Source organism: Malaclemys terrapin, chromosome 12, assembly GCF_027887155.1.
Source record: "Malaclemys terrapin pileata isolate rMalTer1 chromosome 12, rMalTer1.hap1, whole genome shotgun sequence".
NCBI classification, from domain to species: Eukaryota; Metazoa; Chordata; order Testudines; family Emydidae; genus Malaclemys; species Malaclemys terrapin.
In genome coordinates this window covers 2686401-2701547 of record NC_071516.1, presented here as the reverse complement: position 1 = coordinate 2701547, position 15147 = coordinate 2686401, and the positions used below count along the sequence as shown (strand labels likewise).

The following is a 15147-nucleotide window of genomic DNA, read 5'->3' as shown; positions in this document are numbered from 1 at the left end:
AGCTCAGCAGATAGAGAAATCAAATATGAATATCAAGTGATTAATTAGGGTTACCATATTCTGTGCCTCCAAATGGAGGACACTCCACGGCCCACGGCCCCGCCCCCAGCCCCGCCCACACCCCCCGCCCCAACCCCGCCCCCTCCCCAAAGTCTCCGCCCCCTCCCCTGCTTCCCGCGAACATTTAATTCGCGGGAAGCCTGAAGCAGGTAAGGGGAATGTGGGGGGGAGGAGGCGCGGCCCAGGCTGGCCCCCCGGCGGCTCCAGCCTGGGTTGGCTCGGGCCCTGGGGTGCCGGCCCCGGCCGACCGCCCCCGGCCGACCACCCCCGGCCCGCCCAGCACTGCCGGCCCCCGGCGGCCCGGCGCACCCCCCAGCTCCCCGGCTCCCCGCGCGCCCGGCTCCCCGCGCGCCCGGCTCCCCGCGGGCTCGGCTCCCCGGCTGACCGGGCTCCCCGCGGGCCCGGCTGATCGGCTCCCCGCGGGCCCGGCTCCCCGCGGGCCCGGCTGACCGGCTCCCCGCCGGCCCGGCTGACCGGCTCCCCGCCGGCCCGGCTGACCGGCTCCCCGCCAGCCCGGCTGACCGGCTCCCCGCCGGCCCGGCTCCCCGCCGGCCCGGCTGACCGGCTCCCCGAGGGCCCGGCTCCCCGCGGGCCCGGCTGACCGGCTCCCCGCCGGCCCGGCTGACCGGCTCCCCGCGGGCCCGGCTCCCCGCCAGCCCGGCTGACCGGCTCCCCGCCGGCCCGGCTCCCCGCGGGCCCGGCTGACCGGCTCCCCGCCGGCCCGGCTGACGGGCTCCCCGCCGGCCCGGCTCCCTGCCGGCCCGGCTGACCGGCTCCCCGCCGGCGCGGCTCCTCGCGGGCCCGGCTGACCGGCTCCTCGCGGGCCCGGCTGACCGGCTCCCCGCCGGCCCGGCTGACTGGCTCCCGGCCCGGCACCGTGCCCCCGGCTCTCCCTCCGGCCCCGCGCCCAGCCCGGCACTGTGACCCTGGTTCCCGGCCCGGCACCATGCCCCCGGCCCCGCACCGCCGGCCCGGCCGAGCACCACTGAGCCCTCCCGATTTTCCCGGACATGCCCGGCTTTTGGGGATTTCCCCCCGGACGGGGATTTGAGCCCCCAAAAGCCGGACATGTCCAGGAAAATCCGGACGTATGGTAACCCTAGATTAATAGAAAACTCCCAGAGCCAAAGTGCTGGGGGAAGGGGTTTCCCTGCCGACTAGCAGAAAATGAGGAGCCCTGGAGAGCAGGCCTGGTACAGGGGCTGTCTCACCCATGGAAGGTGGGAAGTGCCCTTTGATAGGGGATGGACTTTCAAACATAGGAGGAGAATCTCCTCCAAGGGTGGCAGGCTGAAGAAGAATCCTGCTGAGTTGTTCCTTCTCCATTTTTTCACTCCTGGAGAAAGCTGCCCTGTAAGGAATGGGAAAGCCCAGGAGCTTGGACCGGGGCTGCAGCCTGAACCAGACCCACAGTAGGAGCTGGCTTCCCAACACCAGCCCTAGTGCACCCAAAGTGGGGCCTTTGCACCCAGATTCGTCCCTGGGGGACTGATCCAGCTCTGCTGAAGTGAGAGCCCTTGGCTGGGCCCCACCATAGCGGGGACCAGACAGGATTCACGGTGTGTGTTGACAGTGCCCTAGCCTCACCCACACACCTCTCAGTGTTGGGCTGAGAATGCGAATCCACTAACGACTGGAAATGAAGGAAGGAAGGTGCTTAGAGTGGTAGCAGCCAAGGTGACAGGAGGCCTTCTGATGTGTTACAGCAGCTCTTCGTGCAGTAGTCTGTCAAATCTACAGCCCCGTGTTACACGGCAGGATCACGGACATGACCACCCAGCCCTGGGGAGCAGAGTGCCAGGACCACCGAGGGGACTGGCACACGCTTGGCTGGGGAAACAGCTCAGGCAGCCTTCCAAGGATCATCCTCCTGTTTGGCCACTTCATTTGCTGGCTCTCTCTTTGCCCCCTACGGGGAAGTGGAAGTTACCCCAGTCCTAGGGATGGTATTAATTGCCTGGGGCAACAGGGTCTGGAGAGGGATAGTCCAGGGCTATGCTGGGTGCTGGAGGTATAATCTTCCATCATGTCATGTGGGGGGGTGTCTAGAATGATGCCCTGAGATTATTAGGCCTGAAGGGGCAGGTCCCTGAGGCAGGGGCTGTGGGCGCTGCAGTGGAGTGGATGCCCTGGTGACGAGATCCAGCTGGGGGTATGGAAGTCAGGGGGCTCAGGCTGGGGTGGGGGGGGGGCGGGCATATACCCGTGGGTGTTGGGGGAGGGGATGGGCATTGGATTCAGCCTGGGGCAGAAACAAGGAGGAGGCCGGTGGCACCTTAAAGACTAACAGACTTATTTGGGTATAAGCTTTTGTGGGTAAAGAAACCCACTTCTTCAGATGCAAATAAACGTTCGTCTTTAAGGTGCCACCGGCCTCCTGGTTGTTTTTGTGGCTACAGACTACCAGGGCTCCCCTCTGAAGCCTGGGGCAGGGTGTTCGGGTGCTGGAGAACTTGATCGCCCGGTGTGGGCCCCCGGCACAGTGCTCAGACCCCTGGCCTGTGGGGAACAGCCTTGGGCCGGGCCAGTGACTCCCTTGGCGGATTGCGGGGCGGACCTTGGAGGCGCTGGGTTTGGGCAGGGGTGGATCCCGCGGCGCTGGCCCGGGCTCGGGGAGTGGGTTCCAACTCCACCCGCTCTGAGCCGCACCGGGCGGGCAGGGGAGGGTCCCGGGACCGGCCGAAGGGAGCTCCACCTCCCAGGGTTTAAAGCCCTGCGCTCGGCGGCTGCGGCGCTACGCGATGAGGCAGGGGAGCTCCAGCGGCCGGGCGTTGGGTTCCGCGGGCTGCGGGCGGTCGGGGGCCCCCGGACAGCGGCTCCGGTGAGCCGGGGAGCGCGGAGCAGCAGCGGGGCCGGCGCCGAGGTGAGCGGGCTGAGTTGTGCGAAGAAACTTTCCGCTGCGGGGGCCGAGAGCTGGGGCGCACGGGAGCGCAGCGAACCCCCGGCAGCCCGCGTTGTCCTGGCCCCCTCCCGGCGTTCAGCCTTGGCCTGAGACTCTCCATCCCGGGCGCGCCGTTCCCCGCTCCCTCGGCTGCCTGGCTCGGCTCCCCTGCCCCAGCGGGCTGCCCTCCTGCGCGGTGCCCTTTCCCCGGCAGGACCGGGCTCCGGGCTGCCCGCGGCCGCCAATGGGTCCGCTCCCAGGGCCGGAGGGGGACCCGCGCAAGGAGCCTCCGAGTCCCGGAATTGGGGCCGCATCCCGGGTGGGGCCGGACTCCTCTGGGGAGCCTCGAACCCGGGGCAGGTTCGGAGAACGGGCGCTTGGCGCTGCCTGGCCCGGGTGGGAGGACGCTGTGTCTGTCGGGATCGCCTCCCTGCCCCTCCTGTGCGCTGCTCCCCAGGCTGGTACAATGGTGCCTGTGCCATGTGGTGGAGGTTGGCACCGCTGTCCCCATGGCATCGGGACTCTTGGGGGTTTGGTGCCAGGCTGAAATTCATAGGGTGGGGAAACCAGGCCGGGAAAGCGCATGGGACAGCGCTTCCTCCCTGTCCTTACCCGACACAGAGGGGCGAGGGTCTTTCATGGGCCAGTGCCAAGCTGGCAGCTGTGGGTACCACCCTAAACCCACCCCCTTCCCAGCAGGTGAGATCGGCGAAGGGAACATTTCCAATCCCTCTCCTCCATGGATCAGCCCCTTGGCCTTCTGCCTCTCCTTTATTCCTTCCATCTGGCCTGAATAAAAACCTTCCCACGCTGCTGGGACCCTACTTGTGTCCCAATCCCAGCTGGGTGAAAGGGCGCTGGGTGTGGGCAGCAATCAGACCCCCCTCCTGCCTCCCCCCACACGTTTGCCTTCCTTGCTCTGGAGCTGAAGCAGAGACGGGCTAACACCCAGGATCCACCGGGCTTTGAAGAGTCTTTGGCTCCAGATATTTTTTTCCAGTTTAAAAGTTGTTTGGCTGAGACAACGCAGGGCGGCTGGGGAGTGCGTTAGGAGACCGGGATGATTTATGTTTGTTTCTTCTGGGCCTGCCTCCAGTCAGGAGCCAACCGAAGTGGAACTGAAAACGATCCCCTCTGTACCTAAGGTGAACGTAATCGAACTCCGAGGGCACCCAGGGGTGGGGCGGGTCCAGTCCTGGAGAATCCCAGGCAGAGCAGGGCGAGGAAAGGCAGACCGGGACCTCCAGCTCCCCAGGACAGCGCTCGCCTCCAGACTTCCTTCCACAAGCCCGTCGCTCGGCCTTTTCTGTTTTGCAGAAGATGACTCTGAACACGCAGCAAGGGGGCAAGGGCCCTGTGTGCAGACGGGCCAGCACCCCGGTCCCCCTCTCCCACCAGGCCAGGCCAGGGATGCGTGAGCTGAGGCCTAACCCCAGTGAGTCCCATCACCCTCCGCTTGGCTACTCCTCATCCTTCGAGCCTGGAGACAAAGCTCCCGTCATGCCGCGCAGCAGCTGGTCATCGGACTCGGCCGACTCCGACAGCTCCTGGGAATCCTTGTATCGGGTGGTGCTGCTGGGCGACCCTGGTGTGGGCAAGACCAGCTTGGTGAACCTCTTTGCCGGGATCCAAGAGCGGGACCTGCCGGAACAGCCAGGAGGTAGGGGCCCTGCCCTGGAGGAAATGCAGCGTGGGTGTCAAGCCGGCTGCCCCAGGTCTTCCTGGGGCTCTGCAGAATGAAATGCTCTTGAGGACCATGCGGGGCAGAGGTTGGGGTGTGGGCAGTGGGTCACAGCGGGCAGAAGCCCTGTGTAAACCCAAGCCAAGGGGCACAGTGGAGAGGCTGCACTGACTGCTTGGGAGCAGGGCAGAGCCACTGCTTAGCAGTGAGGAGCGTGCCGCCAAACGTGGGAATCGTGCCCCCAGTGCCGTTCCCCATCTCTGGGGCTGGGCAGGGGGAAGTTAGCAGGGCACAGTGCCAGCTGAGAGCCACCGGTGGCTCAGTTCTGATGTACCTATTGTAGGTAACACTGTGCACCCCCTTGAAAACTGGGGGGTCCTTAGCTGTGGATTTCAGTGGGTTTGAGATCGTTCTGACACGCATCAGGGGTCAGCCGCCTGGGTCCAGTCAATGCCAGTTGTCCAGCTGCCTGCTAGAGCCTCGGTACCTTTCAGCCTCCCCACAAGCCAAAAAATAACCTGGCAAGGGGGATGAGTGAGTCCTGAATCTGGGAAGAACTGTGAGATGCCCCAGCACCTTCCCCTCCTTCCACGCACTAAGGCAGGAGAGCAGGCTTCCGCCAGGGCATCGCCCTGGACCTCACCACTTTCCCACATCCTTCCATGGTGCTGGCTGGTTGGTAGCTTTAGTTCCTCGCCTAGAGGATCAGTTGTGTTTTTCATGCCCTATGTTTAGCCCCACCACCCTGGGGTGCTGCCTCCTCCCAGCCTGAGCAGCCAGCAGACTCTCCCTCTGCGGAGCTCAGCGGCCCTGGCCCTGGGCCTGGGCTGGAGGCCCTGCTGGGCACGCGGAGTCTGGCTGACTTGGATGCATCTGGCTTGTTTCAGAGGACGCCTACGAACGCACCCTGTCGGTGGATGGGGAGGAGACCACGCTGCTGGTGATGGACACCTGGGAAACAGAGAGGCGGGTAGGGGAGCGTGCATGGGGCGTGGCAATCAGAGGGGCTGTCTGTGGGTGGAGGGAGGTTACCTTTTCAGTGAAGTGGGTTCTGTTGATAGACTGGAGCTATTTATTATAGGGTCTATTGCTGTTGTAAATGCCACAATGAACTTGTATGAACATAAGAACGGCCCTACTGGGTCAGACCAAAGGTCCATCTAGCCCAGTATCCTGTCTGCCGATTATGGCCAGTGCCAGGTGCCCCAGAGGGAATGAACAGAACAGGGAATCCTCAAGTGATCTATCCCCTGTCACTCATTCATTTGCCTCTGGCAAACATCCATCCCTGTCCATCCTGTTTAATAGCCATTGAGGACCTACCCTCAATGAATTTTTATCTAGTTCTTTTTTGAACCCTGTTATAGTCTTGGCCTTCACAACATCCTCTGGCAAGGAGTTCCACAGGTTGACTGTGCGTTGTGTGAAGAAATACTTTGTTTTATTTGTTTTAAACCTGCTGCCCATTAATTTCATTTGGTGACCCTAGTTCTTGTGCTATGAGAAGGAGTAATCTACTTCCTTATCTACTTTCTCTACACCAGTCATGATTTTATAGACCTCAATCAGATCCCCCCCTTAGTCGTCTCTTTTTCAAGCTAAAAAGTCCCAGTCTTATTAATCTCTCCTCAGATGGAAGCCGTTCCATACCCCGAATCATTTTTGTTGCCCTTTTCTGAACCTTTTCCAATTCCAATACATCTTTTCTGAGATGGGGCGACCACCTCTGCACGCAGTGTTCAAGATGTGGGTGTACCGTGGATTTGTATAGAGGCAACGTGATATTTTCTTTCCGTTATCTACGGCCGGCTGTGTGTCCATGCCCACCGGCTCATGAGACGGGGCTGCAGGGACAGACCCTCCTGCTGGACCCTACGTCCACCAGGCCCCCCTTTCGCTTTCTGGGGAGCTGCTCTGGCCATTGTGTGATGTCCCCAGCAGACTGTGGTTACTGCTCCCCTCAGGCTGTGGCTGGAGAGGGGAGGTCAGGGTCAGCAGCCAGTAAGGGGCTGAGGGTGACTTCCCCAGTGGAAAGCTGACTGGCTCATCAGTGTCCAAGGGAGGAGCTTAACACCCCTGGGAGCTGGAAGGAATCCCCCCCCCCCCCGCCCCAAGCTGGGGGTTAACTGCTGTGGGAGGAAGCGAGGGCTTGAGTCGGCTTCTTTCCAAAATGTGGCAATTTTAAACTCTGGGGGGGTGACTCCGGACAGACCCAACTCCCTGTCCCCCCCAGCTCCCCACAGAGCGGATGCTCCAAGCTAGGCCCTTGGGGCTGATTCTCCCACCTTCCCTCTGGCGTAGCTGCTGATGCACCTGCAAAGGGGGTGTAGGCTGCTGCTGGGGCAGAATGGCTGTGCTGGCGGAAGTGCAGACGCGAGGTGCCAGGCAGCGGGAGCTGGGCCCGAGACATCCCCGGGGAAGGTGGAGAGAAGGAGGGAAACGTGCCAGATGCCCAGGCTGAGTGTGCTGGGAGGTGCTGGGGTTCGGTTGGCTCCTAGCTGTGCAGGAGCTGACGGGGCGAATGACGGGTGAGGAAATGCAGCCTTTAAAGGGAATGCGTTCGTAGGCAGCAGTCGTGGTGCCCGGCAGCATCTCTGCCCCTCCGCCCCTGCTTGTGGGTGTCTGGAGATTGATAGGAGCAAGATTCCCCCTCTTCCAGCCCCTCCCGGGTCTTTGCTTTCGATGTACAACTGGGGGCGACGCTCGCTGGTAACAGTAAGAGGGTCCTGAGCTTCACTGAGATGGCCTGTCCGCCTGCCGGTCTGGGACCCACCTGCCCTCTTCCCCTTCGCCAGCTGCATCTTCAGGAAAGTCGGGGGGGCCATCTAGTCCCCAGCACCTCCTGCAGCCCCTGCTCCCTGTGGCCAAGGTCTCTGATGATATCTGGGAAGGGATGGGCTCGCTTCCCCACCTGACCTGGTACAAGCAGGAAACGCCGGTCCTCTTTTCCACTGTCCACTCTGCCCAGAGCACTGGGCGCAGATACCCCTTAGCGTCCCGCCCTTAAAATCCAGGGGGGGGCTGAGAGGAACAGAGGGGGCTTGGGGAATGGCTCCTATGGGAAACACAGCCCGTAACTGAGTGGGGATGAGAGCATTGGCATGGAGTGTGAGTCAGTGGTACCCACCGAGCCCCGAATGAGAGACCCTGACCCAGACGAGGATGTGAGAGGTGGGGGCGGGGCAGGGGTTCTGGCGAGACCCCACTAGCCTGGCCCAGCTGGGCCTGCTTGCAGTGATTATGGCCAGGCTGTTCGTAGTGGGTCAGTATTTTACTGGGGATACAGTGAGAAATGCAATTCTTTATCACTTTGGTTTTAGTGGACGAACAAAGGGTTAATTCCCTGTCATTCCTGTGAACCGGCTTTGCACCTCTGGCCAGCTGCCTCCTGCAGTTCTAGGCCTGCATGAGCTCTCTCCACATCAGAGCTGGGCCAGGCACGGGAAGCTGGGGCCAGCCCTTTGGCTTCTGGTTCATACGGGCTTGGCCTCCTGCTGCATGAAACCCAAAGGCAAACTCCCCAAGGTACTAAGTCTCGGGGTCCAAATCTTGCCAAAGCTTTCCACGGCTCCCACCCAACCCCTCCATCTGCCTTGCTTTGCCTGGGCTCTCGGGTCTGTAGAGATGAGCGCCGCCCTGGGAGGCTTGGGTCAGGATCTGGCTGTCGCCAGAACTCTGCACTGGTTGGAGCTGAGGTTTTGCTGCAGGCTCGTGGGTCCTGTTTTGCAAGCAAACGCGAGAAGAGTTGCCCAGTTTGGGGGTCTCTCTTGGCAGGGCTCTGGCACGTGCAGCTTGTCCAGAAGCAGTGGCGTGACCACTCGCTGGAAAAGCCGTAGTGTCCTGTCAGAAACACCTGTGTCTTCTGCACCGCCTCTAAAGAAGAGATTGACTGTAAATTGGCATTACTGGTTCTAAGGCCCCTAAGCCTGTTGGTCCTGGCAACATTTGCTGACCAGCATCTCTGCAGTTTGAGGTTTGCTCCCTCGTGTGTGAAGCTGGCTTCTGTTCCCAGCACGAGAAATAGCGGGCCGGTTTGTCATAGAATTTAGGACCACAACGGCATGCAGAATGCGTGTGGATTAGCATGCCCAATCTGTGCATCTAATCACGGTAACTGTGCATGCAAATTAGATGCACCTTTTGCACAAGCAGTTGTACATCTAAACAGTCTGAAAATCTGGTCCTAAAGTTTTAAAGACTTGAATTTATTTCCACTATCCCTGAATTGCATTTTTCTACTGAGTGCTATTTCCCCTCGTGAGAAGATACCGATTGTCGAGTTAATTTGTTTAGGGACACAGTGAACATCAACATTTTGACCGTGATGGGTCCTAAGGCCTTGAACCCGATGCCCCTGAAATCTACCCCCCCCCATCCTTCCCATTTTAAAAACCCGCATTAAAAGCTCATGTTTTCTCCCAGGGGCTCTGGCCTGATGATAACATTATCTAGCTCTTATGTGGCGTTTTTCATCAGTAGATCTCAAACCACATCACCGTTGTTAATGTATTTATCCTCCCACCCATCCACCCCCCGGTGAGGTGCTCTTAACCCCAGTGTACAGACAGATGCAGAGGTGGTAAGTGACTTGCCCATGGTCACACAGGAAGTCTGTGGCACAGCAGGGAATTGAAGCCAGGCCTAACCACTGGACCATCCTTCAGCCCCTTCCCTTCCAGGCCCCCATTCCCTTGTAAATGGGCTCCCCGGCTCTTGCTGGCGGTTCGCAATTGGAAAGGGGCTCATATTTCAGCCTGAGGCCCAGACCCCTGAGCGCGCTGGCCGGGGTTTGGGGCTGTACGAATACAAAGGGTGTCACGGGCTGGGTGTGTTCCCCAGAGGGTGCTGCAGCCAGTGGTTCTGTTGTGAACCCTTTAAAGCCCTCTTCCTTCTCCGGCATGGGAGGGCGGGTCCCCCTGAGCCCCAAGAACCCCATTGGTGTTTGCAGGCGCTGGGCTGCCACAGATGCATGGCCGGGCAGCCTGCACGTTTGGGAGCGGAGCCCTGGGGCTGTAATTTGCAGCTGACACAGATTGAGGAGGAGACTGGGTCAAACGCCCCCCAAAGCCAGAAGCTTTTAATCTGCAGGTTATTGACATGTCTGCTGGGCGGCCAGAGGCTGCGGGAGCCTGGGCTGCTGTCTGATGGGGACAGGCTGACGGCAGCGGGGGCCGCGCCGCACCTGCACCGGGGCTGTGATGCTGAACTGCTTCCCCCTCCTTGCCCTGTCTGCAGCCTGGAGATTTGCACCCTCTCTGGGGACCCGTTCCTTCCAAGGGCTCAGACTAGCCCCAGCTGGCAGGGAGTAGCCTGGGGGCAGGCCTCATCCTTCAGTAAACCTTGAGCGCGCTACCAGTTCCCCACTGATTGATGGGACTGTTCAGCTGAGCCGTTACCCACTCTTGGCCCCGGCCCACAGACTAGCGGCTGGCTCAGCCCCACCCCTGCAGGGAGCAGAGAAGACTCTTCTGTTCGTATTGCTAGACAGCATTGCTGCTGAGGACGGGCCGGTATAATGCAGACACTGGGGTGCCTTGTCTTGTACCCAATGATCCCGGTGGCTGGCATCCTTGGTAGCCATCAAGGCCACCTGGAAGCTGGGGAGGGCACTTATTATACAAGTTCCCGCCTCCTTCCCCATTAAGGGCAAGAGGGAAATGCTTGTTTGTGCCCAGTGCTGCCAACAGCAGCGAGGATACGGCTCTTCCCATGCCAAGTCACTAGCCCCCTGACTCCATGGAGTCCCCTTCCTCATGTCTTTGCCAGGAGCCCCTACCTGCTAGCTGGCCCAGCTGTGGGAGCTGGGAGTGGCTGTGTGAAAACCTGCGGGATGGATGGGGGAATGCACATGTGTGGGTCCAGTGCAGGCGGAGGGGAGAGGGCGGATCTCAGCAAAGCTAATGAACCATCACAGAAAGCAGTGTCCCACGCTTCCGCCAGCGAGATCTGCCCATGGCGAGCGGTGAGCAGAAATCCCGGCGGCCGGCGGGGGAGGCTGGACTCGCTGTCAGGCTGAGAGGGGGAGGGGCAGCTGGGGTCCAGCGGTGCTGGCTGGTACTAACTTACTCTCACCGCCTGAATTAATGCTTGTAGGGGAATCCTGGGAGTGGGCACCAGCCTTGGCCTCCTCCTGAATGTCAGACACCTGCAGAAAAGGGTAATGATCAAATCCCCGTAACAATCCCCCGGGGCACATGGGGACGTGTGTTTTTTCTAGGGCCAGATCCTCAGCTGGTGTAAATCACCCCAGTGCCCCTGAGGTCCCAGGACGTCCTTCCATATGTGCCCAAATCAGTGAAGGGGGGAAGGTTTTCACAGGCTGAGAAAAACCCTGAACATAGATTTACAGCTCACCGGTCCTGAGCAGGAGGGGAGCGTGGGGGTCAGCGAGGTAAGACGCAATGATGGCGAAGCGGGTGGCGTGCTGCCCAGGCAAAGGTGTGGAGGGCTTACCAAGGCGAACAAGAGCGCGAAGGATGGTGTGTTGGGCTCGTGGGAACGGCAGGAGAGCCTTGCTGGTCTCCCGTGCCAGGGGCATGAGGGCGTGAATGAAAAACCAGCCCTGACGCCATCCTGCCAGAGGCAGACGCGCGAGGCAACGGGCTGGCAGGCTGTGGATGGGTGGAGCTCTAGAACCAAGGGGCTGTGGTTTGAGGAAACAAAACCAAAGTCTTCGAGAGCCCTGGGGGGAAGGGACTGGTCCCCCAGGATACAGCCCGCGCTGACACGCAGGCCTGGAGTGACAAGAGCCAGGGGTGTTGTCTTGGCCGTCCCAGTCACGTCTGAATACGAGCGAAGCGATTCCAAGCACAGCGAGGAAGGAAGCAGCTGGTAAAAGCGCCGGGAGCGGCAGAGTAAACGTTTGGCAGCAGTGCATTGTGGGCAAGTGAAAGGGGTACATCCCGCATTGCTCCGGGGGTGCGGGCTCCTAGTCACTACGCCTGTGCAAAATGCTAGCAAACATCAGTGGCAGCATTTCCCACGCACTGGAGGAGCCGCCTACGCACGGCGCCAGGCGGGGAAGCCTCGGGCTCAGGCATTTGGGTAGAACGGCTGGCCCCGAATCGCTCTCGGAGTTCCCGCCACGCCAGGTGTCTGGAAGAGCCTGGCTGGGTGCTCTCGTTCCCCACTCCCTGGGCCAGGAGCGGAGTCGAAGCTTGCGGGACATGCCACCCCGCCACCCCCTCGCACGTCCCACCAGCTTGGGCTCTGTCAGGCACGTGGGCTTTCCGCCCTCACAACCAGCCCGCACTTACTGCCTCTGAATGTGGCTCCTGGAGCCTGGGAGGTGTCCACACCGCAATCCGTAGCGTGACTGCAGCCCAGCGAGACGTGCCTGCACTAGCATCACCCGTGCCAGCGTGGCTAAAAATAGCAGCACACGCTTAAATGCCGACTAGCACCCCTAGAAGGGTAGGACTGGAAGGGATCTCGAGAGGTCCTAGCTTGGATCCCTGATGCGCGTGTCCAGGCCACGCTGAAGCCTGTGCCAGTGTGTCTACACGGCTCTTTTCAGCAGTGCTAGCACAGGGCTGGCCACTCGGGCTGTGATCCCAGCTTGGTGCAGTGCAAACATCCCCTCAATTGGCCTGGTAATTCCCAGCCCAGGGCGGGAAGAGCAGGTTCAGTAAGGAAGGTGGCCAGCCAGGCAGAAGGCGTAAGTTAAAGAAGCCCAATCCTGGATGCTCCTCCCAGCTCCTCGGCGCGTAGGTTACCCCGGCACTGGGAAGCACGTGAGGAGCTGGCCGCAGCACTGCTGAGTCTGGCCCGCCGCCGGCGAGTGTGTGTGGCCGATGGCTGTGTGCCCCAGTAACCCCGTCTTTCCCTCTGCAGCCCCAGGAGGAGGAGAACCGGTTCCGCAATCACTGCATGCAGGTGGGGAATGCCTATGTCATTGTCTACTCCGTCACCGACAGGGTGAGTTTCGAGAGCGCCTCTGAGCTGAGAATCCAGCTGCGCCGGACCCGGCAAGCAGAGAACATCCCCATCATCCTCGTGGGGAACAAGACGGACCTGGTGCGGTGCCGAGAGGTCTCGGTGGAAGGTGAGCGAGCAGGGCCTGTCGTCCCCACCCTGCGGGAGACAGTTCCCAGCCAGCTGTTCGGGGACCGGGAACTGAGGGGAGGGGGAGGCTTCTTGCTTGGTGTCTCCTGCTGCGGCTTCTCAGACCTAGCTGAGATGGCCAGCGAAAGATTGCGATGGGACCCGCTCATCTGCTGAGCGTCCATCCAGGAGTGCCACTCTCTGTCCATCTGTCTAGTCCTCTGCCAGCCATCTGTCCAGCCATTAAACCACCCATCCTACTTTCTTTTAGCAGCCCATCCTGTCACCTCCATCTCTGCCCTCCCGTTAGTCTGCCATCAATCCAGCCTTTCCACCAGCATCTCTCCCTGCACCCATTAGCTACTGCCCTGAGCAGGTGCCTCCCTGGCGTAACCTACTGTTCACCGCTTCCCCTGTCCCGTGCCCTGTGCAGAAAGCACCGCCTGGCTCTGCCGGGAGAGAGCTCTTTGTCCTGGTGGCCAACTCAGGTGGGGTTGGACCCATTCTCTTCCCAGAGGGCCGGGCCTGCGCCGTGGTCTTCGATTGCAAGTTCATCGAGACGTCTGCCACCCTCCAGCACAACGTGACGGAGCTCTTTGAGGGGGTGGTGCGCCAGATCCGCCTGCGCCGGGACAGCAAGGAGGCCAACGAGAGGCGCAAGTCCATCTACAAGCGCAAAGAGAGCCTCACCAAGAAGGCCCGGCGCTTCCTGGACAGACTGGTCGCCAGGAACAACAAGAAGGTGGCTCTGAAAGTTCGCTCCAAGTCTTGCCATGACCTGTCCGTGCTCTGAGACCTGTCACAAAACAGGACACTTCCTTCTCATGCGTAAAGGGATGGCCTCTTGTACCTCCCAAGTGGCTTTCTGCCATGTACATAGGGGTTTGTAAACTTTCTTCTCGGTTGGTGGCATGTGGACAGGACCTTTCAGGGGAGAGACGAGACCCGTCTGGAGCAATAATCCGGGAGACGGCGCCAACTTCCTAACCAGAGCCTCAGAACCAAAGTGACACCAGCAACCCGTGGGGAAGGACTCCTTGCATGGACTGAATGTCCTAATCCCCAATAGCGCCTCCTGCCAGCCCTGCCACTTGCCTGGAGCCCTGCAAGAGGAGGCGGGCAGGGAGAAGCTAGGGCAGGTCTCCAGGGTGCCAGGAGGCACCAGGAGGTGTTCTAGTGTTTGCCCATGGAAGGGGGAGGGGGGGAGGAAGCTGCCCCGGAGGGGCGGGGACTGTGGGAGAGAAGGTGGGGTGTTCCCTGGTGCCTAGAGATAATGCAAGTCTGACTTTGCCAGCGCCAGGGATGGGTTTGAGCAGGACACTCAGATCATGGAGCAGGGGCAGTACGGCCACCGGCTCTGCTGGAGTCCACAAAGCCATCACCAAGGTTGGAAGATGCCTCTGAATGCTGCTGGGAGCCAGACGTGTAGCTGGCCCGTGACACCGTGCGCACAGGCACTCTAGAAATCCCTTAGACAGGAAGGCCCTGAGCTGGGGTGCAACGGTATGTCAGGGTGGGGGCTGGCGGCGTTTTGCTGCCACCTCTGGGCACATTAACGTCAGTGGGGACAGGGGAGAAGAAGGCAATGGAGAAGCATCTTCCTTGGGTAGGAGTCTGGGGAAGCCAGACCCCGCCTGTCTCCTGGCCTGGGGTTGGGGACTGTGCCGGGGGCCGGGCGGTGGGCATGGTGGGGTTTTTGTATCACATCTCTCTTTTGTACAGTGTTTTTGGATGGAGGTTTTTCTGTTGTCTCTGTATGACCGCGGTGACGACCCGCCGAGACTGGCAGAATAAACCAAATCTGGAAAGGCGCCTGTCACCAGTGACTGCGTAGCGCCTTTTGCCCTTTAACTCCCCCTGCAAGGGGCTCCTCTCTTGGATTTCCCTGTGCCCCCCAGAGAGGCAGGGAGCTGGGCCCACTGCTCGTTGTACCTGCTTCCAAATCCGAGATGGGCAAAGCCCAAACCAGACCCCTGAGTCTGACCCCTGGGGGAGCTGGGCTTCCGAGCCGGACTCCGAAATGCACCTTTAATGGGGGCAAATGGGCTGGATCCATTGGGCTGCCGCGAGAACTTCCTGGGATTTCCCCAAGCAGGGGGCTGGTTTGATTTCTGTAGATACCCTGAAATGGCAGCACAGAAGCACATGGGGCAGCTGGAGGGACTTGGTTCACACACAAGGTTTCCAGGCGGCTAGGAAATCCCATGGAATAGCCTTGAGGAATGGAGGCCGGATTCTCCAGTCTGCCAACTTCGCTGTGTGCTACTTCTGAGGTGCACAGTGAACTGAAACTGGCTGGAGAGTCCCCTGGGTGCAGTAGGGATCTGGGCCATGTACGGCGTAGCTGCCCCCTTCCAGGAGCTGAGTGGGAAGGGAGGGGTGGCGAGGGCGGGAGCAGAGCTCCCTGGAGTTACACAGCAGGAGTGAGAGCAGCAGGGAGCCGGTGCCAGCGCCGGAGCCGAGCGGTCAGGAATCGGCAAGC

At 60.8% G+C, this 15147-nt stretch overlaps 1 protein-coding gene across 1 annotated transcript; it reads left to right on the top strand.

Annotated features, from left to right (window-relative positions):
* Positions 1-2707: 2707 nt before the first annotated feature.
* REM1 (RRAD and GEM like GTPase 1) lies at positions 2708-14469 on the top strand. The gene is made up of 5 exons (XM_054046481.1): positions 2708-2923; positions 4259-4601; positions 5510-5592; positions 12456-12666; positions 13181-14469. The coding sequence occupies exons 2-5, from the start codon at positions 4262-4264 to the stop codon at positions 13456-13458; spliced, it is 912 nt and encodes a 303-aa protein (XP_053902456.1). The 5' UTR covers positions 2708-2923; positions 4259-4261; the 3' UTR covers positions 13459-14469.
* The last annotated feature ends 678 nt before the right edge of the window (positions 14470-15147 follow it).